This window comes from Balaenoptera borealis (genome assembly GCF_965194805.1).
Source record: "Balaenoptera borealis genome assembly, chromosome: 11".
NCBI classification, from domain to species: domain Eukaryota; kingdom Metazoa; phylum Chordata; class Mammalia; order Artiodactyla; family Balaenopteridae; genus Balaenoptera; species Balaenoptera borealis.
Window position 1 is genome coordinate 4539331 of NC_138868.1, and position 21797 is coordinate 4561127.

The 21797-nt window shown below is 51.3% G+C and overlaps 1 protein-coding gene across 3 annotated transcripts in view; it reads left to right on the forward strand.

Annotated features, from left to right (window-relative positions):
- The first annotated feature begins 836 nt into the window (after positions 1-836).
- The window catches only part of CPT1A (carnitine palmitoyltransferase 1A), a 64651-nt gene continuing 43690 nt past the window's right edge, over positions 837-21797 (forward strand). Inside the window, exons 1-3 of one of the 3 annotated variants that reach the window (XM_082342565.1) lie at positions 837-995; positions 18487-18640; positions 21555-21694. In XM_082342565.1, coding sequence (XP_082198691.1) covers positions 18500-18640; positions 21555-21694 — 281 coding nt within the window. In that variant the 5' untranslated portion in view covers positions 837-995; positions 18487-18499. Of the gene's footprint in view, positions 996-1303; positions 1432-18486; positions 18641-21554; positions 21695-21797 lie in introns of those variants that run through there. The other 2 variants (XM_082342567.1, XM_082342566.1) reach the window with 2 other exon arrangements.

Consider the following 21797-nt stretch of genomic DNA (forward strand, 5'->3'; position numbering starts at 1 on the left):
GCTGTATGCGGGACCACCCGCTGGGGCCTGGGAAGCATTTTCGGCAGAGATAGGGAAGGGGCTGCTCACGCCGCGGGAAGCGCGGACCCCCACCCCGCGAAGTAGCTGCAGGTGGCAGCTGCCCTCGGCCTAGACCTAGACCTAGACCCTGAGATCGGCCAGTGCGAGCTCAGTGACCGGTACAAGGCACATCAGTCACTCTGTCCCCACCTCCAGCCATTTCTTTCCTGGCACCTACTATGCTTTAGGCGCCTGAATAGTTTACTAAATCTTACCAAAGCCCCGCAAGGGAGCAATTTGTATCCCAGTTATATGAAGAGGGGGCTCAGAAAGGTCACTGGAATAGGCATTACCGTGTCGGTTTCGTGAGCCACGCTGCCTCAAGATCCTATCAGCTGTCACTCCTGGGATAAGGTCCAATTTGGAGTGTGGGCTCTGAAATCAGACCCGGGCCCAATGTCGAATCCATCTTCTTAGTGTGATTGTGGGCAGGTTAGTGATCCCTTCTCTGACCCAGGCTAGGATCAGCTATTTATAGGGGTGCAGTGAGGATTATATGGGGCAATGCCTATAAAGGACGAGCATGAGCTAGGCACTGTGCTAAGTACTTTTACGGGCATGGCCCTAATGAGTTGGCCCATTTCTCAGATGAGGAAACTGAGGCTCGCAGGGCGAGAAATCTCGTCCTAGGCCTCAAGCTGGCAGAGGCGGAGGTGGACTGCACCCCTGCGAGCCTCAGTTTCCTCGCCCGACCCGCTCCCCAGGGCGCCCCGCCCCTGCTGATGCTCCGCCCCGTCCCGTCCAGGTCCCGCCCTTGGCCCGCCGAGCGCCGGGAGTCGCCGCACAGCCCCGCGCGCCTCAGCCAATCGGCCGCGGGCGGTGTCGGGTGCTTTCAACCTCGCCCGCTGTCCTCCCGCCCGGCGCTCGCTCGCTGCCTCGCTCACTCCGCCGCCGCTGCTGCTGTGGCTGTCGCCGCGCCTCTGTCCGCCGACTCGGTAAGGCCGGGCTGAGGCCGCGCGCCGCGGGGTTGGGGGGCTGGCGGGAGCCGGGGGCTGGCTGCGGCGGGGCCCAGGGCCGGGGGCGGACGGGGACTGCAAGGGCCCGGACCGAGGCGGGGTGGGGGGCCGCCACCTGTGTCGGGGCGCCGAGGGACAGCGGTTCTTAGAGAGCTCGAAACCGGAGCGGGGCGGGACTCCCCATACCCCGCAGTGGATTGGGTGTAGGGGGTCCGCGTCAGTGTCGGTCCGCATGCGGGCGGGTCCCGTGCGGCTGCGGGAGGGATGCTCAACCCTTCGGACTTAGCAGGACGCCTCCGGGCTGGGGCCAGTAGGGCCACCGGCTCTCTTTCCCTTACCATCTCACCGTCACTTCCCAGGAGTGGGTTGATTGGGTCTCGGGGTCTGCCCGAGGATCGGTCGGCCTTGCGAGCAGGTACTGTATGGGAGCTGGAGGGGCGCTTGACTCTCCGGACTCGGTAGGATGCCCCCGGCCAGGGGCCACCAGGACTGCCGGTTCCCTTTCCCCAGCATCCCACTCCCCTCGCCGAAGTGGATTGGGTCTGGGGATCCGCGGTAGGGCAGTGGAAAGGACGCGACGGCGGGAGGGATGCTCAGTCCTCGGGACTTGGCAGGGCGCCGCGGATCCTTTCTCTGTCTCGCCCCATCCCCTCCCCCTCCGAGAGTGGATTGGGTCTGGGGGGCCGTCCCTTGGTCGCGGGCCGGCCCAAGCGGGAGCCAGAGGGATGCTAGGGACTCAGCAGGGCGCCGCCGACCCCCCTCCAGGCTCCCGCCCCCGCAGCGGAGCCGTGGGGACACGCCCTTGGCGCTGGGACTCCAGGCGGGGTCCGAGCGCCCTAGGTGGATGCGAATGGAGGCGCCGGGCCTGGGTCCCCTCTTGCGAGCGTCCTCCATCCCTCCATGCGGCGCGCGGTCTAGGACAGGTGGGCGAGGAGAGCCTGCCCAAGGTCGCGCCGGGCCGGGGAGCTTGCCTTGCAAGGGGTGGGAGGGTGTGGGCGCTTCACGTGACCAGGCCTGGGCGAACTTGGCCTGCGAGCCCGGACGGCACGGTCAGGGCGGTAGAGCAGCCCGGGCTCCGGGGCCCCTATTCTGGCAGCCCCTAACCCCAACTCCCTGGGCGAGCAGACAGTTCCTTTCGTTTTGGAAAGGCTGTGGATCAGTGTGTTTATAGTGTAAATCGGTGGTTGACTCACGTTAAAGCCGAACGGAACAAAGATGATCTTACTTTTTTAACTCCAAGAGTTAAAAATCTCGAGAAATCAGGTTGAATACAGAACAACTTAATTTTCCCAACTCGGAACTGCTTTCGGTTTCCTCTGTGCTCCATGTGATATTAAAATATTAAAGGGCAGATTTTAGTAGGAAACTGGTAACTTTGTAAGTCACCAAATAAAATCAGTTTAACCTTTTGAAAAGTGTATTTTGTTACACCATTTTCTCACACAGGCTTCCGGTTTCTGGTCATTCCAGATATTCAAGCATGCTTATTTCCTTCTAAACCACAAACCAAATGAATAAAAAATGGCCGAACACACTGGTCTTTTTATTTTTTTATGCCAGTAAGCATCACCCCCCTTTCCAAATTATTTAAGGTGACTCAGTGAGTGTGGCATAAATGAGAACATTAATGCTGATGATAATGCTTATCGTTGAGGCGAGGGAGTGTTTACTTGTAAGTGATAGGAGCTGAATGCGAAATTCTTGGCGGAGTTTGGGGTGGTTCTGCCCCTGCGTGTCCGGGGGCTCCTTTTCGTATGTAAATGAACGGTTTCCTTCCAAAGATGTGTGGCTAGACCTGATCTTGCACACTGAACTCCATGTGAACAGCTGTTGGAATCAGAAAAAGAGCCATCTTAAGGAGTGCACATACTTTGTATCAAGAGTGGCCGAAATTGGCGTCATGCACAGGCCGAAATAACCTTTCGAGTTTGTACTGAAAACAAGCGGCCTAACCCAGAGGTGAAGGGAAGAAACCTGGCGTCGCTGCCGCCCGCCCTTGGCCCCGGCCCCAGCCCCCGTAGTCACCGAGCGGTCAAGCCTGGGTCTCCGGGGAGTCCTGGGGCGAGGGCCCGGGCTTACGCAACCCTGGCCCCGCGTGTCCATTCATGGAAGCACAGTTTAATTGTTCCTTGGGCTGCGCGGTGAGCCCCTTCCGGAGGCGCTCTGGGCTCGCGGGGCGCGGGGCAGCGTTTCTGGTGTGGGTTGTCTTCGGGCACACCAAGCTCTTAACTGTCCCCAAAGTTGACCATGCAGGGCTCGGCCTTCCCACCCAGCGGCGTTGCACTTCGCCCGCTGTCGCCGGGGTGGCAGCGCCGCCGACGCGCGCCAGCTCGCTCCGGAAGGTGTCTCCGGGCCGGGCCGGTGGAACAGGATCTGAGCGCCCGGGGCGCGCCAGGCCGGGGGCGGGGCTCGCGGTAACCTTTCCCCTACTTTTCTCAGCCGTCACGTGACGCCCGGGGGGGGGGAGGGGCGGGCCGCGCCGACCGCAGCTGCTGGCGTTGCCAGTGAGGACGCGTTCCAAGCGAGCAATTAAAGTTGCAGCCTGGAGTCTAAAGGCGGTGGGAAGGTGGGAGGCGGAAACGCGTACCCGCTCCGGCCCGGGGCTGGTTCTGCGCTTTGATCGGATGCATTTTTTCCTTTGTTGGAAAAAATGTTTAGTCATTCTGCATGGTTATTATTGGCAGACCTGACAGTTCAGTTACCGGTGGAAGCCTGCACTTTGAATTCCGGAAAAATTGCTGCTTTTAAGAATAAAATTGTTGTTCAAGCTGGTGTGTTTCAAGTGTGTTTCGGAGACTCTCCCTCTTATTTAACGAGACCTGTACTTTCTTCGAATGGCTTGAGCCCCTCTTGAGCTTTTCTTGCTAGGACTTTTCTGTTTTAAAAATAAGTACTACAGGCACACGGTGCAAAATGAAGGGGGTGCAGGTGGGAATTCAGCACAAAGCTGGCCTCCTTACCCGGTACCCCTCCCCACTATTAAGTTTCCTTGACAACTGTAGAAATAGTCTAGGCTGTACAGGGCATTAAAAAAAAATCTGTTACAGACATCTCACAGCTCCATCAACATCAAATCCTACTGCCAAGAAAACAAACCAATGCTTTATAAAATACAGAATTGGGAAGAATTAAGGAAGCAGAGGCCAAACTTTCATGGGTATGTAAGTAAAATAGCTATGAAAATAGCCTTTTTGAGGGGGTTTCCTTTGCATTATATTTGTACACAATTATATTTATAATCTATATAATTATATTTTGAAAGATGTTGCATAAAAATAGGCAATATATGAATAATTCTACCAACCTTCAACAGTTCATCCTAATGACATGGTAAAAATATGGATAATATAAAGGAAACTCTTTAAAAAATCTGTTACTTAACACAAGGAATATTTTCTGCTTGTTAATTTCTGATATTTTGCTGCCTTTTGTGAACTTCACCTTTTACCCCAAGCAAATATTAGGTGACTGAGAGCCTCAGTTCAGTGGAATGTCCTTTAGTTTTTTGCATGTTGGCTGTTTTTATGTCCAGGAATGTTTAGGGAAGTTAATAATTGAAAGCAATTGTGCTGCCGAGTGAGGTGTGCCTCTCCAGGCGTACAGTAGGGTAGTGGCCTCTATGGAGGGTTGGAAAATAGGGTAGCTACGCTCAGCTTACGAAGGCTTATCGGCTAATTGTTGGACACTGAGTTCTCTAGGTAAAAAGGAAAGGAATCGTCCATACACTCCATGTGGTGGTTCGCCCACCCATCCCAGGAACCTGAGGGTCATCCTAGATTCTGCTTCCTAAATGGCTCCTTTTTTTTTTTCTTTTCTTTTTTAAATATTTATTTATTTATTTGGCTGTGCTGGGTCTTAGTTGCGGCATGCGGGATCTAGTTCCCTGACAAGTTTGTATTAAAAGCTAGAGTCTGTCATAGAGTGAAGTAAGTCAGAAAGAGAAAAACAAGTACCGAGAGTGAAGTAAGTCAGAAAGAGAAAAACAAGTTAACAAGTATATGCTAACACATATATATGGAATCTAAAAAAAAAAAAAAAAAAAAAAATGCTTCTGATGAACCTAGGATCAGGCAGGAATAAAGACGCAGACGTAGAGAACAGACTTGAGGACACGGGGATGGGGAAGGGTAAGCTGGGATGAAGTGAGAGAGTGGCATGGACATATATACATTACCAAATGTAAAATAGATAGCTAGTGGGAAGCAGCTGCATTGCACAGGGAGAGATCAGCTCATCAGCTCGGTGCTTTGTGACCACCTAGAGGGGTGGGATAGGGAGGGTGGGAGGGAGATGCAAGAGGGAGGGGATATGGGGATATACGTATGCATATAGCTGATTCACTTTGTTATAAAGCAGAAACTAACACAACATTGTAAAGCAATTATACTCCAATAAAGATGTTAAAAAAAAAAAGCTAACACAAAATAACCTCGCCTTTTAAGAAGTCGTCATATGCTGTAACTCGGACTTTGCTTTTTATGAAATAATACTTCATTTATAAGATTATACATGTATCACTGATTTTCCCAAGTGTCGGCCTCTCCGTGCCCTTAAAAAGATTTAATGCACGGAGTTTTGGTTTCTTTCTCCTTTTGCAAGCACACACTGTTGCGCAGAGTGAAGTACAGTAATGCTGCTGAAAGTTAAATGTCAAAGACGTTGGGCTGGGGTATCAAACACAGTGGGAAGAGGAAGGATGGAAATCCACATTCTTGGAGGACTGCTGCTGGCCTGTGGCTGCAGTTGGGAAGGTACAGAGTATGTTCCTGCATTGGAGACCTAACGTGAGTTACGAGTAATGTGCGTACTTTATTTGACAGGAAACAGATCTTATGAATGGCGATGACATGTGCTCTCGCCCCCCCCCCCACTCACACACACACACACACACACACACACACACACACACACACACACACACGTCTAAGTGGCAGACCTGGAATTTGAACCCAGATCTGTGTTCTCCAAAACGTGTGCCCCCTCCCTCTGACAGGCTGCTTCCCAGACCACTGTGCAGGCAGAGGGCCTGGGTGTCGGCACCTCCCCCAGCCCAGGGCCCACTGGATGTGACGTTGAATCAGCTGTGTGTGTTTCTGAGTTTCCACTTCCTCATCTCTAAGGCGGTGCCTCTGACACCTGTCATCCTGTCTCACAGGGGTTTTATGAGGATCCAAAAGAGGCCAGATGTGACAGTAGTTTTTGAGGGTGTGAAATGAATACAGCTTCCAGCAAACAATACCATGCCCGCAGGCAGGGTTTTTTGTTTTGGCTGCATTGGGTCTTCATTGCTGCACGCCGGCTTTTCTCTAGTTGTAGTGAGCGGGGGCTGCTCTTCGTTGCTGTGCACAGGCTTCTCATTGCGGTGGCTTCTCTTGTTGCGGAGCACGGGCTCTAGGCGTGCAGGCTCAGTAGTTGTGGCACGCAGGCTCAGTAGTTGTGGCTCGCAGGCTTCAGTAGTTGTAGCACGCGGGCTCAGTAGTTGTGGTGCACAGGCTTAGTTGCTCCGCAGCATGTGGGAATCTTCCCGGACCAGGGCTCGAACCCGTGTCCCCTGCATTGGCAGGCAGATTCTTAACCACTGCGCCAGCAGGGAAGCCCCTCAGGCAGGTTTTATGGATACAGCTGCCTTCTGCAGTCCCCAAATTGGAACGTGTGGTTTGACCAGTTCAACTGTACTTCTGGGTGCAAAGGAGAAGCACGTGCGTGGGAAATACGGTGCACCCCCCACAAGGTTTTAGGGACATTTGAGGGAACCACACCCTGGTGGTGAGGAGAGGTTCGGGGACTTCTCTTGGGTGGATGCATGCCTCTCCCAGCCGTCCTCGCTCAGGCCATTGTCCTGATGTTGGCCAGGCTGGAGGGGGTCCTTCTGGATGGGCATACAGAGAAAAACACCTGAAGAGGTAGCACAGATAATTGGGTTAGACAATTATCTTGGCAGGTTAGGCCTGCCAAGACATTCTGTATTTTCTTTCTTTTTTTTTTTTGGCCGCCTAGCACAGCATGCGGCATCTTAATTCCGGATCACGGATTGAACCTGCGCCCCCTGCAGTGAAAGTGTGGAGTCTTAACCGCTGGACCACCAGGGAAGTCCCCAAGACATTCTGTATTTTCTTTATAAAAATGTGACTCTTGGGGCTTCCCTGGTGGTGCAGTGGTTGGGAATCTGCCTGCCAGTGCAGGGGACACGGGTTCGAGCCCTGGTCTGGGAAGATCCCACATGCCGCGGAGCAGCTGGGACCGTGAGCCACAACTACTGAGCCTACGCGTCTGGAGCCTGTGCTCCACAACAGGAGAGGCCGCGATAGTGAGAGGCCCCGCGCACCGCGATGAAGGGTGGCACCCGCTTGCCGCAAATGGAGAAAGCCCTAGAACAGAAACAAAGACCCAACACAGCCATAAATAAATAAATAAATAAAATTTTTAAAAAAATTAAAAAAAAATGTGACCCTCAATGACCTTTCCCCAATTCTTTTTCTTGGTGAAATCACGTTTCTCTGCATTTAACTGATTAACCATCACTTGTTGATAAGGCACAGTATAAGTCTTACATTTGAATTTGTTTTATTTTTACAGTACCTCGGTAGGCAGAAGCTGTTGTTTTTCGAGAGCCATAGAAAAAGGGAAAATGATTCAGATTTCCCCTATAACCTGCCTTGACTGAGCATCTTTACTCTGTAAATGTGAACGGTTTATTATGATATACTTCACTGCGAGAAATGAACCGTGTGGCCAGTTTAATTAACGCGGCTCTTCAGTGCTCTGTCATCAATTCAAGATGTAGCCATTCATAAATGAAAGTTCCTGCACCTTTCCTGTGCACGAAGCCCTCCCCAAAATTTAAAGTGAGTTCTGAGTCTCATGTTCTTGCTTCTAAGGTGCCTCCGTCAGATTAGGGAAAGAATAATTTGTATTTGTTTGTGTACACACTTGCTGAACAAACACAAGAGCACAATTACAGAGGATCATGTCTCCAAGGAAATAAGGACTGGCCCGTAGTGTGCAGAGAGGTGGGGTGCCCACACTCTAGTGGAGAGGAGCCCTTTTATTTTTTCTTCCCGTTACTGCTAATTTTTGCCTGCATCCAACCTCTCACCCTCATCAGCAGCAAAATGGCAGGAATACTAAATACTAAAGAGCAAAAAGGAACCTGAGAAGACACATGAACCCCTGGGCTGGTGAAACCTTTCCAGAACCTTCCTGGCACTTTCCTTGATGTGCTTCGGGTAGCAGTGCTGAGGTAAACCTGGGTACCACCTTGGTTGTCAAGAATGGCAGGAACATGGTTTCCCCAAGTTGGAGCCAGTCCTGGAGGGCAGAATCAGCTTTGTTTAGCTGAACCCTCCCAGGCGTTGGTCACGAGACCATAGAAGAATATGTGGTAGATGATAAGATAATTGCTCTGCCCCCCGCTAAAGATGATGCTACAGATTCTTTGCCTGCAGTGGCTTCTCTCAGGAGGTTTTCCAGGGGTGCTGGCCCAAGTGTCATCCAGCCTCACTCTGATGAGGGATACAGGCTGTGCTCCTGGAGACCCTGCCTGGTACTCTTGCTGTGCTAAGCTATCGCTTCCTGTGGGTGACCTTTTCTCAGAGGATTTCCAGCTCAGCTGTTTGCCTCTAGATGAGGTGGATTTTAATAGAGGGCAGGGTCCGCTTCTGTGGGCCTGTGAACTGTGCAATTCTAGTGGGAGTACTGGAAATACTGGAACATGGGAATAATTTTAGAGTTGGCACCCGCTGTATTTGTACTTACTGTAGTTTTACTGCTGGTTGCAATCACATCATTTTGGTTACGACAGAGTGACCTAATTTTATATCTGTGTTGTAACGTTAGGAATCTTAAGTAGAACTTTGTGTGGAGTACTTACCAGCTAACTTGGTAGGTAAGAACATGAGTTTTGGAGTTGGACCTGGGTCTGATTCCCAGCTCTGCTGTTTGCTAGCTGTAACCTTGGGCAAGTTTCTTGACATCCAAGCCTCAGTCTTCTCATTTGTAAATGGGAATAGCAATAGTACCCATTTCCTAGGGTTCCAGTCAGAATTAAATGGGTTAACGCAGGTAAAATACGGATCACATTGTCTGGCATATGCCAAAGACTTTGGTAGAAAGAATATTTTGTATCTTCATTGTTAAAAGCACAAAAATTAATCTGTATGCCTTATCTATTTATCTACTACCTACCTCTCTCCTTATCTGTTAATTTCAAGACTGTTTTGAAAGGCTTCTGACAACACGTAATTTATTATATATTATATTATTATATGCTATAAAGACCGTTTTCTTGGAAACCTGCTGTCACATGGCAAGTTTTTATTGTTTTATATTATAGAGGTGATTTTCACACCTCAATTTTCCCCAGGCCTGTTTTGAAGTCTGGCCCTGCACTTGCCATTGGGTGACCTTTCACCTCCTTTCCTGCTGCCTGTTGCAGAACCTGGGGGTGGGGGTGGAGGAGGACGGCTCTGAAGGAGGCCAGATGCCCTTGAGGGAAACAGGATGTCTTACGGATGACTTTCTAAAAATTAATTAATTAATTAATTTATTTATTTATTTTTGGCCGCATTGAGTCTTAGTTGTTGCCTGCGGGCTTTCTCCAGTTGCAGCGAGCGGGGGCTACTCTCCCGGCAGGCGGATTCTTAACCACTGCGCCACCAGGGAAGTCCTTATGGATGACTTCTTGATTACATGACCAGTGTTACGATTTGCAGGCCACTGACCTCTGAGGTTAAAGGCTTTTGTTAAAAGGAATTGGTTGTGGAGAAAGACGGCAAAGTGAACACATTTGACAAAGTACAGACCAATTTATTGGCCAGGGAGTTAGGGGGTGGCATTGGGCCTGTTAAAATGAAGGTAGTCTTACCAAAATTGAATGAGGCGTTGCAGCATTTACCCCCCAGATTGTTTACTTGACACATTCACTGTTGGAGAACTGTCTGTGGGCTCATGGTTTGTTCAGAGAATTCAACAAGGATTCGTGTCCTGGGGAGCTTTACAGCTTATGTTGGGAGATTAAACGGATAACTGACAGGTGAAAGTCATTGGCCAGCAAGTGCAGCTGAAATTGCTAAATGTAACTGATAGAATTCCTGTGTTTCCGGAATGTGCATTCCAAGGCAGGCACCTGGGAGAGGGGAGCTGTAAGCTAGGTGTGAAGCAGAAAAAGGGAAATTGAAAAAGGTCAGAAGGCATCCCAGCTATGAGTCGGAGTTCACAGGCCACAGGGCATGACCAGTGTGCCTGGCCAAAGAGGAGGTGACCAGGAGACTGAGCTTGGGAGGGCCTCGGGAAGAGCGGCGTAGTTCAAGACCAGAAGTGTGAATTTTTAAAATTGCAATAAATAGGTCGTCATTCTCAACCGGAGTGTCTTATTCTGGATCCCGGTGTTTTTCCTGGAGCAGATTAGCATAAGGTGCTTAAGTGCTCTGGCACAGACCTTGGTGACTGACTCCCTCCTTTAGTGGCCCTCCTGGTTTCTAAGGCAGCACCATCACATGGTTCCCATGTTCAGCTGGGCGGGGGAGTGGTGGGGAGGGCGGGCGGCAGCGCCCAGGTGTGTCCCGGGCCGGGAGGTTTGTGCACGATCACCGTCAGGTGGGGCTCCAGGTGGGCGCTCTCCACCTGATGCGGCCAGAAGTGATTTCTGTCCTCCCAGGGGAAATAAACGGGTCTGTAGCCCCACGGCCGACACGCACACAGAGAGGGCTTTGTTTTCAGCACGTTGGATCAATTTCTGGATGTCTCCCCGCAGCTGGGGGGTTGCTGCCACCAGCGGCCACCTCCAGTTTACCCCCGAGCTGGTCTGGCGGAGCATGGCAGGAGGTGGCCTCACATCAAGAACAGTCCCCAAGGGGCCTTCTCCCATCACCTGGCCAGACCTTCGGCGGGGAGGAGCAGCCAGCCTGCGCTCCCAGAAGGTTCTTCCACTGTCCCCCTGTTCTCTCCAGTTCAGAATTCTTGTCCGAGGGCCTCCGGTAGTTGCCCAATGATGATTTGCAAGAACAACCGAGTGCAGAAGTGGAGACAGTTCGTGTGTTTTCTTCTCCAGCCTCCCGAGAATCCGGGGCACAGGTGCACGTTCTGTGGGTGGGTCCCTGGGGAAGCCGCGTCTCTCCACCCAGGTGGAGTGGTACTGGGGGAGAGGGGCAGCATGCCTTCCCAGAACAGCAGGTTCTGGTGGTGGTCCAGCATGGGGTGAGAGATGGAGGGAGGACCACCCTAGCCCGTTCGTGCCCCGGCATGGCAGGCGGTTGGAGGTGTTTCAAGGAGAGAGTTGGCGGGGAGGATGCGGGAAAGATGCAAGATGGGTTTTCAGTTGACTTGTTTTTGGCATCAGTGTAGATGAGCTTGGAGAGAGACTCATGTGCGCAGATACAAGGCAAAGCCCTGGGCAGGGCCCTGTGGGTGGCTGAATCCCGGGTGCAGAGGGGCTGGAAGAGGACCCTCAGCAGATGAACTGGTAAAACAGTCTGCGCACCTGGTGACCTTACCTGGGAGGGAGAGGAAGCTGGAGAGGGGGCCGGCACATGGACACTCAGGGTTTAGCTGCACACCGTGTGTGGGACATGGCAGAGCCCGTGCCAGCCCAGGGAAGCCGGGGAGGGGGTGCCACCTGCTCGCCTGGCCCTTGGGGCCCTGCTATACCCGTTTTTTTTTTTAATTTTTTGGCCGTGCCGCACAGCATGCGGGATCTCAGTTCCCCGACTAGGGATGGAACCCGCGCCCCCGGCAGTGGAAGCACGGAGTCTTAACCACTGGACCGCCAGGGAAGTCCCCTAGCGTGCCCTTTGCCTTTATTCTGTGAGGTTGAAGGAGTGCAGAGAAGAGGTTGTCCAGGGTAAGTGGCCCGGATCCAGACACGGGCCCCAGCCTGCCAGCTGGCCGCAGGGCCCTTCCTCTCCTGGTGTGTTGAGGTTTGCAGCGGCGCTGACAGTGACAGGACAGCCATGCCAGCCTGGGCTGGTGCTCCTCGGGGCTCTAGGGATGTGGACCGGGAAGGGAGAGTTGGGGACAGGGCAGTCTCCGGTCCACATGGCGAAGTATTAGTATCTGTTCCTTCCGGGAGGGGATATGTAGGTGTGATTCCTTGCTCTCATGCGTTGGCAATATCTCCTGCTGTAAGACAGAAAACATCCTGCTGTATTAATACAGTAAAGTTTACTGGGGCTCTTTTGCGGTCCTCATAATTCCTGATTTTCCACGAGTTTATTACTGGCATGCCTCCTTGCACCTGGAACAGGTCTGGCCTCTCCCCCAGCTTCACCTGGAGGTGGTTTGCTCACAGGCAGGTAGATTTGCCAGCAGTGGGGAGGCCATTCGTCAGCAGTGGCCCTTCAGCTCCAGGCACTTTTGCCAACTCTGCGGGGCTGCTGACCTGATTAACTTCAGGGAAATATCCAGAGGAACGGCTGGGCTCTCTGTTGGCAAGGTTCCACCATTCTCATGGTGGTTTTCAAACTCTGGTCTGGAGCCCTCCACCGCTCAGGGCCAAGGGGAGGAAGAAGAGGGTTGAAAGGCTTTATCCACGAACCTTTCCTGTGTGTTTACATTTGAAGAAAAAGGTCCCCATTTTTAGAGATGTTAGGAACCCTCTGGTCGAGCGACCCGGGGGAGATGCTTCATTTCCAGGGGCCGTGGTCAGCCTTTGGGAAATGATGGTAGCTGTGTCTTCATCAGTTATTCCAGCTGCTGTTTCGGGGCGACTCCAAGGCGGGAGAGGCAGGGCGGTGCGTTCAGGCTGCACCCACACCCACCTGGGTTGGGTGGAAGGTAGGAGCTGGGGGTATGCCCTGCGAGGGTGCCCCAGGGCAGGGGGCGCAGTGACCCCACAGGCAGCCTCGCCCTTCCTTTCTTGTTGTTTCTGTAGGTGTGGTTGGGTGGGTGAGCAGCTATTTCCCTGTTGCGTCTGGGGAGCTTTGAAAGTTGGTCTCTGGGTGTGAGATTTAGCACCGGCTGCAGAGGATACGTGTTTTATTTCCTTACACATATTTTAAGCAATTATTAGAGCAGATGACAAACATACAGAAGAGACACAGGTGGGAATTCCCTGGCGGTCCAGTGGTTAGGACTCTGTGCTTCCACTACAGGGCGCACAGGTTCGATCCCTGGTCAGGGAACTAAGATATCCCGCAAGCCATGTGGCATGGCCCCCCCACCAAAAAAAAAAAAAAAAAAAAAAAAGGCAGCACAGGCATAAGGATTCTCACTTGGTCACAGCCCAACTTCACCAGTTCTCACATATGGCAATTCCTTCCCCTGTCCATCCTTCCCCCACCTCCAGTGGATTTGAAGCAAATCCCAACATGATAAAAGTGCATTGGTAGTGGCTTCCCTGGTGGTGCAGTGGTTGAGAATCGGCCTGCCAATGCAGGGGACACGGGTTCCAGCCCTGGTCTGGGAAGATCCCACATGCCACGGAGCAGCTGGGCCCGTGAGCCACAACTGCTGAGCCTGCGCGTCTGGAACCTGTGCTCCGCAACAAGAGAGGCCACAACAGTGAGAGGCCCACGCACCACGATGAAGAGTGGCCCCCGCTCGCCACAACTAGAGAAAGCCCTCGCACAGAAACGAAGACCCAAAACAGCCAAAGCTAAATAAATAAATAAAAATAAAATTTATTAAAAAAAAAAAGTGCATTGGTAAATATTTCAGTATGTATCGCCAAAAGATAGCAGCTCTTACCATTCAATTAAAAAATAGTTTTCTAACTTTGATTGTAAAATGTGTGCATGTTACATTTTGAAACAGTTGTCTTCAGGCACCTGCAAAAAGTCTCATCCTGATGAATGATAACGTACAATACACCATATAGTTATATTTCCATGTGTATTGGTGAAGCAATGCATAGAATTTAATCTGAATCACAAATAAAGTTGGTGATTTGACATTAAAAAAAGACAGCAGCTCTTTTAGAAAATAACCACCATATCATGTGACACCTAAAAGCATTTAATAGTAATTCTTAAGGTTATGAAGTAACAATTGTTTAAAGGGGTCCTTGGTGTGAATGGAGAACTAGGGCCACACTGGGGGAAAGGAGTAATGCATCCACCCGCCCGCCCACCTGAATTACGTATCTGAGGAGAGGAGGTTTAGATGCATGAGTGTTAAATAGATAACACTTCTGTTTCATGAGACAGCGGTGTTTTTGTGACAGCTTTATTGGGAGATCATTCACATCCCATACCATCCACCCACCTCAAGCGTACACGTCAGTGATTTCAGTATATTCACACGTGTGTGCAGCTGTGACCCCCCATCAATTTTGGGACATTTCATCACCCCCAAAAGAAACCCTCCTCTCCTGAACCCCCACCTCCCCCCGGCCCTAGGCAACCACGACTTTCTGTCTCTGTGGATGTGACTGTTCTGGACATTTCCCGTAGATGGAATCGTACAATACTTGGCCATCTGTGTCTGGCTGCCTTCACTCAGCATCATGTTTTCAAGGTTCACCCGTGCGGTGGTGTGTGTCAACGCTTCATCCCTTTGTATTGCCTGTAAATCGCATCCTGTTGTATGGATAGGGCATATTTTGTGTACCCCGTTCATCAGTGGGAGGATGTTGGGTTGCTTCCACTTTTTGGTTATTATGAATAATGCCGCCGTGAACATCATGTACAGGTTTGTGTGCAGACACATGTTTTCATGAGCATGAGCCTAGGAGCGGAATTGCTGGGTCGTGTGGTAACTCCACATTTGACCGTTTGAGGAGCTGCCAGACTTTTCCAAAGGGGCTGTGCCGTCTGACATCCCGGCCAGACATGCACAAGGGTTCCGATTTCTCCACATCCTCGCCAGCGCCTGTTATCGCCCGTCCTTTTGATTATGGCCGTCCTGGTGAGTGTGAAGTGGTAGTTTGCTGCAGCTAAGCTCTGCATTGTCCTGGTGGCTGCAGGGGACAGTATTACAAGGCTAAATGTTTCCAAGTGCGAGGCTGTGGATGCCAAAATCGAGGGTGGAATTTTCACTCGATAGATTTGCAGAGGGAGCTTCTCAAGCCCTTGTCATCCGGTTCACTAACTCCTGCTTCTGGCTCAGATCAGGGGAGGCTGGCTCACGATGGTCATCCTGGCTCCTGCAAAACTAGAAAAACAGATTGTCCACCTGGAGGGCACCTAAGACTCTGCTATTTGGTTTTTAGTCTGAACCAATCAAAACAAGAAAATCACTAGTTAAATTCAGAGTTTTTTCAATAATTTTTAGGGACTTCCCCGGCAGTCCAGTGCTTAAGACTCCGCACTTGCACTGCAGGGGGCACGGGTTGGATCCTTGGTGGGAGAACTAAGATCCCACATGCCACATGGTGTGACCAAAAAAAATAATAATAAAAATAAAATAATTTTTTTTGGAGTACAGTTGATTTACAATGTTGTGTTAGTTTCTGCTGTACAGCAAAGTGAATCAGTTATACATATACATATATCCACTCTTCTAGATTCTTTTCCCATGTAGGTCATTACAGAGTTTTGAGTAGAGTTCCCTGTGCTATACAGTATAGGCCCTTATTAATTATCTGTTTTTCAGAGAGTTCTGATAAAGGCCTCCAGAAACGGAGGCTGTAAATATCCTTGTCTGTCTGCCCCTGCCCGGCAGAGGTTAGCTCCCCGAGCAAACACCGTACACATACCTTTGGAGAGAATTGGCTACAAACACTATATTTAATCTACTGCCATTAATAATCCCTTCCTGTTCTGCACAAAGCCCTTGAAAGATTTTAAAAATCATTGAGGGACTTCCCTGGTAGCACAGTGGTTAAGAATCCGCCTGCCAGTGCAGGGGACATAGGTTCGAGCCCTGGTCCGGGAAGATCCCACATTTCACGGAGCAACTAAGCCCGTGCACCACAACTACTGAGCCTGCGCTTTAGAGCCCGCGAGCCACAACTACTGAGCCCGCGTGCCACAACTACTGAAGCCCACGCGCCTAGAGCCCGTGCTCCGCAACGAGAAGCCACCGCAATGAGAAGTCCGTGCACCGCAACGAAGAGTAGCCCCCGCTCTCTGCAACTAGAGAAAGTCCACGTGCAACAACGAAGATCAAACGCAGCCAAAAATAAAAATTAATTAATTTTTAAAAAAATCATTGAAAGGGTAGCCAATCACATAATTTTATTTGCTGTGATGCATGCTGTGCAGAATTCTTATCTTTGTAAGACCTGCTTCGTGTTCACCCCAAGGCTCTGATGGGGGGAGGGGTTGAGTTAACCTTCAGGTTCTGGAAAAATCTTAGAGCCACCTTGGGTAGCTTTTTGAGAAATGGATTCCAGCTGTTGGTTTAAAATGTCTTCAACATTTTAAATTTACCTGTAGCGAGCTTTTGCTTAGAGATCGTACTGCTTTCACATGGGGTCTGTCTTCATAATTAGCCAGGCTGTGGACGTTTGCTCAGTGCCAGGTAAATAATGTGTAATTTTTTTTTTTTTTTTTTTTTTTTTGCCTACGCCGCACAGCTTGCAGGATCTTAGTTCCCTGACTGGGAATCGAACCCAGGCACTCAGCAGTGAAAGCACAGAGTCCTAACCACTGGACCGCCAGGGAAGTCCCAAATAATGTGTAACTATTCTTGAATGCCGGGCAGATGGCACCAAGCCAAGGTTCCGTGAGTGGGATGCAGTTTCGCCGACTTGCTTATTTCTTTCAAGGTCATCTGAGCAGAGCTCTCGGGTGCCCGTCCCAGCCGCGCCCTCTGCCCCAGCATCCCCACCTGGGTGCCCCGGTCCACCCCGGGGTGAATGCTCCACTCCCAGCCCTCCCTGCGCTGTGGCTCTCCTGCGTGTGGAGGCTCCGTGGCGCCCACACGGTTCAGACCCCAGCCCCAGGGCGCCTCCGAAACCTGTCTGGAGTGGGTCACCCTCCCCGTCCCCCCTGTTCCCACTCTGGGCCACGCTGTCCCGGAAGACCACCCCAGCTTCGTACTGGTCTCACTTCCTCACCCCACCTGCCCCTGGCTCCATACGGTAGCCCGAGCGGTCTTCTTTAGAACAGACACAGACGCAGGAACTGACGCCCCTGACTCACAGCCCTTGGATACTTTTCCATTGCCCTCAGCATGAAACCCGACTGCCTCTGGGACTTCCCTTTCTGAATTTAGCGCCCACCTTGACCCCAGCCACCCTGCACCTCCAGCCCTTTCACAGGTCTGCCTTCAGGCCTGAAAGTCTTGCCCTCTGGCTGATCCTTCTCCTGGGCTTCCGTGTCACCTGGGAGGTCCCCTCTGTCACTCCCTCTTCTTTCCGCCCCCTGTCTGAGCTGCAGGAGGGCAAGGGGACCTCCATTCTCCCCACAGCTGGCACATAGGAGGCAGTCAGCACACGCTTGTTGAACAAACCAGTGAGTGAAAGTTGAGATCATTTGTCCTGATTTGCTGAAGACTAAGCTAGTTTGACTTTTGTAACTCGGTATCTCTGAAACCGCCTTACCCTTGATTTTGACGGGTCCGACGTCTGCCCCCAATAGGCTTATTACACGGGTAAAAAAAGCAAAAACAGCATGCGATGGGGATACACACACACGCTCACAATTTTGGATTTTTATTCTGGTTTATTCTGGATTTTTAGCTCCTCTTTATCCACATGTGCTTGGTGGCACACGGTTTAGGAGGAGGTGGTGCCATCACCCGCCTTCAGAAGGTGGCAGAGGGGCTGGTGGTGGGGAGGCCAAGAGGGAAGAGGTGAGTCGGGAGCCCGCCAAGGAAGAAGGTGAAGGGAGACCAGATATACCCAGCAGGGGAAGTGAAATGCACTTGCCTTTGCCAGGCAGGGAAGCCCGCAGGGAGGGCCAAGCCTTCAGCGGGGGACTGTGATACTGGCTGTTGACAGCAGTTTGATTTCTACAGCCTCTGAGGAGGAAGGCCCAGCCTGTCTTGTCAACAGCCCACCTCCCCCTGAGGGTTCTGTGCGTCTGGTTTTCATGGAGTCCTTTTGTGGGGCCTGAAGGGGTTTCTCGGGCAGCAACCCCACGCGCACCAGAGGCCAAGGTGTTTGGTGTTGGTCCCGTTTTCCCACCGTTCATCCCCGAAGATAAGGGATCAGGGGCCATTGTGGACGGATTTGTGGACTTTCTGTGCCAGCCTCTAGGCTGGCTGGTGGGCGGGAATGGGATTGGCCTCCCATTTGCAGGGCACGTTGCTAAACCGCCCCGGGCTTCCTGGGTCAGCCGGGTGTAGACTGGGCAGCAGAGTTCTGTGGGATGGCGGGGAGTGGAGGGAGGAGCGAGGGGTTCCGGCTCCTAGACTCTGCTGATCACCCAGCGCCTCCAGGCAGAGGCCGCAGTTGTCGGTATCTCGCTGGACCAGCAGGGGAGGGGTGATGGCTAATCACAGAATCGGGTGTGTTAATGAAAAACTTGAAATCTATCAAACGGGAGGAAAACAGTCAAATTCAGAATGGATTACGCTTCTCTACAAGTCCGGGGTTTTCTAACATCCGGTCAGTGCTCCACCGTGTTACGTTCTCCCCTTGTCTTCCCAGGAGCTCGATAACCATGGCGGAGGCTCACCAAGCCGTGGCCTTTCAGTTCACGGTCACTCCCGACGGAATCGACCTCCGGCTGAGCCACGAGGCCCTCAGGCAGATCTATCTGTCTGGACTTCATTCCTGGAAGAAGAAGTTCATCAGATTCAAGGTTTTCAGACACTTGCTTCAATCTGTACAGTATTCCCTTTATTGAAGTTTCAGTGTGTCAGCGTGGTAGATGACACATCATGTATGTTTCCATGGTCCTTAAGGCTTGTGAAACACTTTCCCATGTATTGGCTCGCTGAATTCTTGGAGAAATTCTGTAAGGCAGGTAGGGTGAATCGGGACCCCGTAGGGCAGGCGAGGAAATCAGGACTCGGAGAGGGTAAGTGACTTGCTCAGTAGAAGCAGAATAAAGGCTAGAATCCATGTCTCGGCTCTGAGTCCGGAACCCTCTACACCTTGTAGGAAAAGGATTGTTTTTCAGCTGTGTGAAACTGCAGCGAGTTTAACAGCGGTCTCGCACATAAAATAGTCCAGCGTTGAAAAAGATGCATGTAAATGCAAATACAGTGAACTACACATGTTCTCAATTCTGTTTACCTGCAAGAGTGGACACTTATTCACTGTTTTTAAGCACGTGTCTTGTTTTTAATTCACTTTATTTTAAAAATCACAAAAGTCATGAACATGCATGTACCCTTCGCTTAAAACTTCCCCAATTTTGCTGTTTAGGGAGACCCTGCTGGGGAAGATCCCCGGGGGGCTCCTTACCTGCTGCCTGTAAGAATAAATCCTTCCTTCTCCCAAAAAAAAGAAAATAAGAATCACAGAAGGACAAATGCATGTTTAAAAAAATTCAAACAAGACGAAAGTGCACCAAAAGTGTCTGCCTCCCTGTTCCCCAGTTTGTGTGTTTGTTTTCCAGTTTTCCCTTCAGAGGGCAGCTCGGAGGTGGGCTGTTGAAAAGGGACTTCCCTGGTGGTGCAGTGGGTAAGACTCCATGCTCCCAATGCAGGGGTCCCGGGTTCAATCCCTGGTCTGGGAACTAGATCCCACATGCATGCCGCAACTAAGAGTTCACATGCCGCAACTAAGGAGCCTGCCTGCCGCAACTAAGGAGCCTGCGAGCCGCAACTAAGACCCGGTGCAACCAAATAAATAAATAAATATTAAAAGAAAAAGAAAAAGGCCCAGGAGCTAGGGTGGATGGGAACAGTGACCAGGGAGACAGTGGGCCGGCCCCTGGGACCTGGCCTGGCTGGACAGGTGTTCCCGGGCTCTGCCGGAGGGGGTCTGGGGCCCAGGTACATATGGCCCCGTCACGCTGGTGTCTTGTGGGCGCCAGCAGCATGACTCACCCGAAGTGGAGGAGGGCGCCACCTACAGGGGAAAGTGCCCTTTGCGTTCCTGACCTTGCTGGGATGCCTCCTTTTACCTACAAATGGAGGAAAGTAGAAGCTTGGGTGCCCCGGTGTGGCCGTCGTCTTAACCCAGTGGAGACATTGTTCCCGGACTTTAAAAACCTTGTGGTACTGCCGAGGAGGCAAAACTAACGTACAAAAACAGACAGTGCACAGCGAGGGTGCATCCTAACCACGTGGTTCCTTAGGGGACCATCTGATGCTCAGAGGAAGGGGGGCAAGGCTGGCAGAGCTGCTGCCGGGTCGGGGGGTGTGGTGAGCAGAGACCTTTTATCTAGAAAAGTCCTCCCTCCATTTTTTTTTTTAAGCAAGCTTTTTTATTTATTTATTTATTTATGGCTGTGTTGGGTCTTCGTTTCTGTGCGAGGGCTTTCTCTAGTTGTAGCAAGTGGGGGCCACTCTTCATCGCGGTGCACGGGCCTCTCACTATCGCGGCCTCTCTTGTTGCGGAGCACAAGCTCCAGACGCGCAGGCTCAGTAATTGTGGCTCACGGGGCCAGTTGCTCCGCGGCATGTGGGATCTTCCCAGACCAGGGCTCGAACCTGTGTCCCCTGCATTGGCAGGCAGAGTCTCAACCACTGCGCCACCAGGGAAGCCCCTCTCCATTTTAATTTAACGTATGTATCTGTTTATTTTACAAGAACGGTTCAGAGAACACCAGAAGGCCCCCCTGCGCCCAACCACTTTGTTTAAAATCTCCTGTGATTCTCCATAATGAGAATAACATGTAGGGATGTGTAAGTCTCTTCTGAGAGAATTCAGATAAAGCTTTGAGAGTTTTTTAACCTATTATCTTAACTATTATCAAATCAATCTTACTAAGATGGCTTCAGTAAGATTTTTTTAAATTTTTTTATTTTTTTATTTTTAAAATTTTTAAATATTTTGCCTGCGCTGCGTGGCATGTGAGATCTTAGTTGCCCGACCAGGGATCAAACCTGGGCCCCCTGCATTGGAAGTGCAGAGTCTTAACCGCTGGACTGCCAGGGAAGTCCCAAGATTTTTTAATTGGAAGTTTTGAAACATACGCAAAAGTAAAGAGGGTAATAAAGCCACACTGCTCGTTTCCATAGCTGTCAACATTTTGCCAATTTTGGGTCATATGTCTTCCTTCCCCCTCCACTGCTACTTTTTTTTTTGAAGGCAGGCTGGGGGAGCTTTGGCTGAAGCACCTTACGGCAAATTCTCGACATGGAGTGAGGTTTCCTGGAAATAACACTGGTTAAACGGTGTCTGATTCAGGAGCAGCAGGAAGGGTAGTTTTGGAGTGGGGGGTTGTCTCCAGGCATCCTGGGTGTAGCATGTTGGGGAGAGGACGTCGTGGTTGGCAAGGTGGCCAGTGTCCTGAGTCAGTCTGGGTGAAGCTCGGGAATCTGTATGTTAAACTAGTGCTTCGGGTGAGTCTAATGTCCTGGGGTCACTCTCGGGGGGAACTGTTTTAGGGAGGGTTTTGGCTCAGAAGTAGAGGAAGGGAAGGAGCTGGACAGACGTTGGAGCAGCTGGGGGCTGGAGGCTCTGGGGAACGTTTCCAGTAGTGATAGTGTGGCCGCTTAGCTGCCCCTATGTGCAGACCCCCCACCCCTCCACTGCCTGCCAGCTCGCGGGCCCCCACCACCAGGAGGGACGTTGCTCATGCCGTGCGTGTCTGTGTTTAGAATGGCATCATCACCGGCGTGTACCCGGCGAGTCCCTCCAGCTGGCTCATCGTGGTTGTGGGCGTGGTATCAACAATGTACACCAAGATCGACCCCTCTTTGGGAATAATTGCAAAAATCAATCGGACCCTTGACAGGACGTAAGTAATCCTTTCAAATCTCCAACGGTCTAGGGAGTTATTGACTTTTTTGTTGCTGACGTTTTTATGTCTTCTCACACATCATGGCTCTTGTGGATTCAGT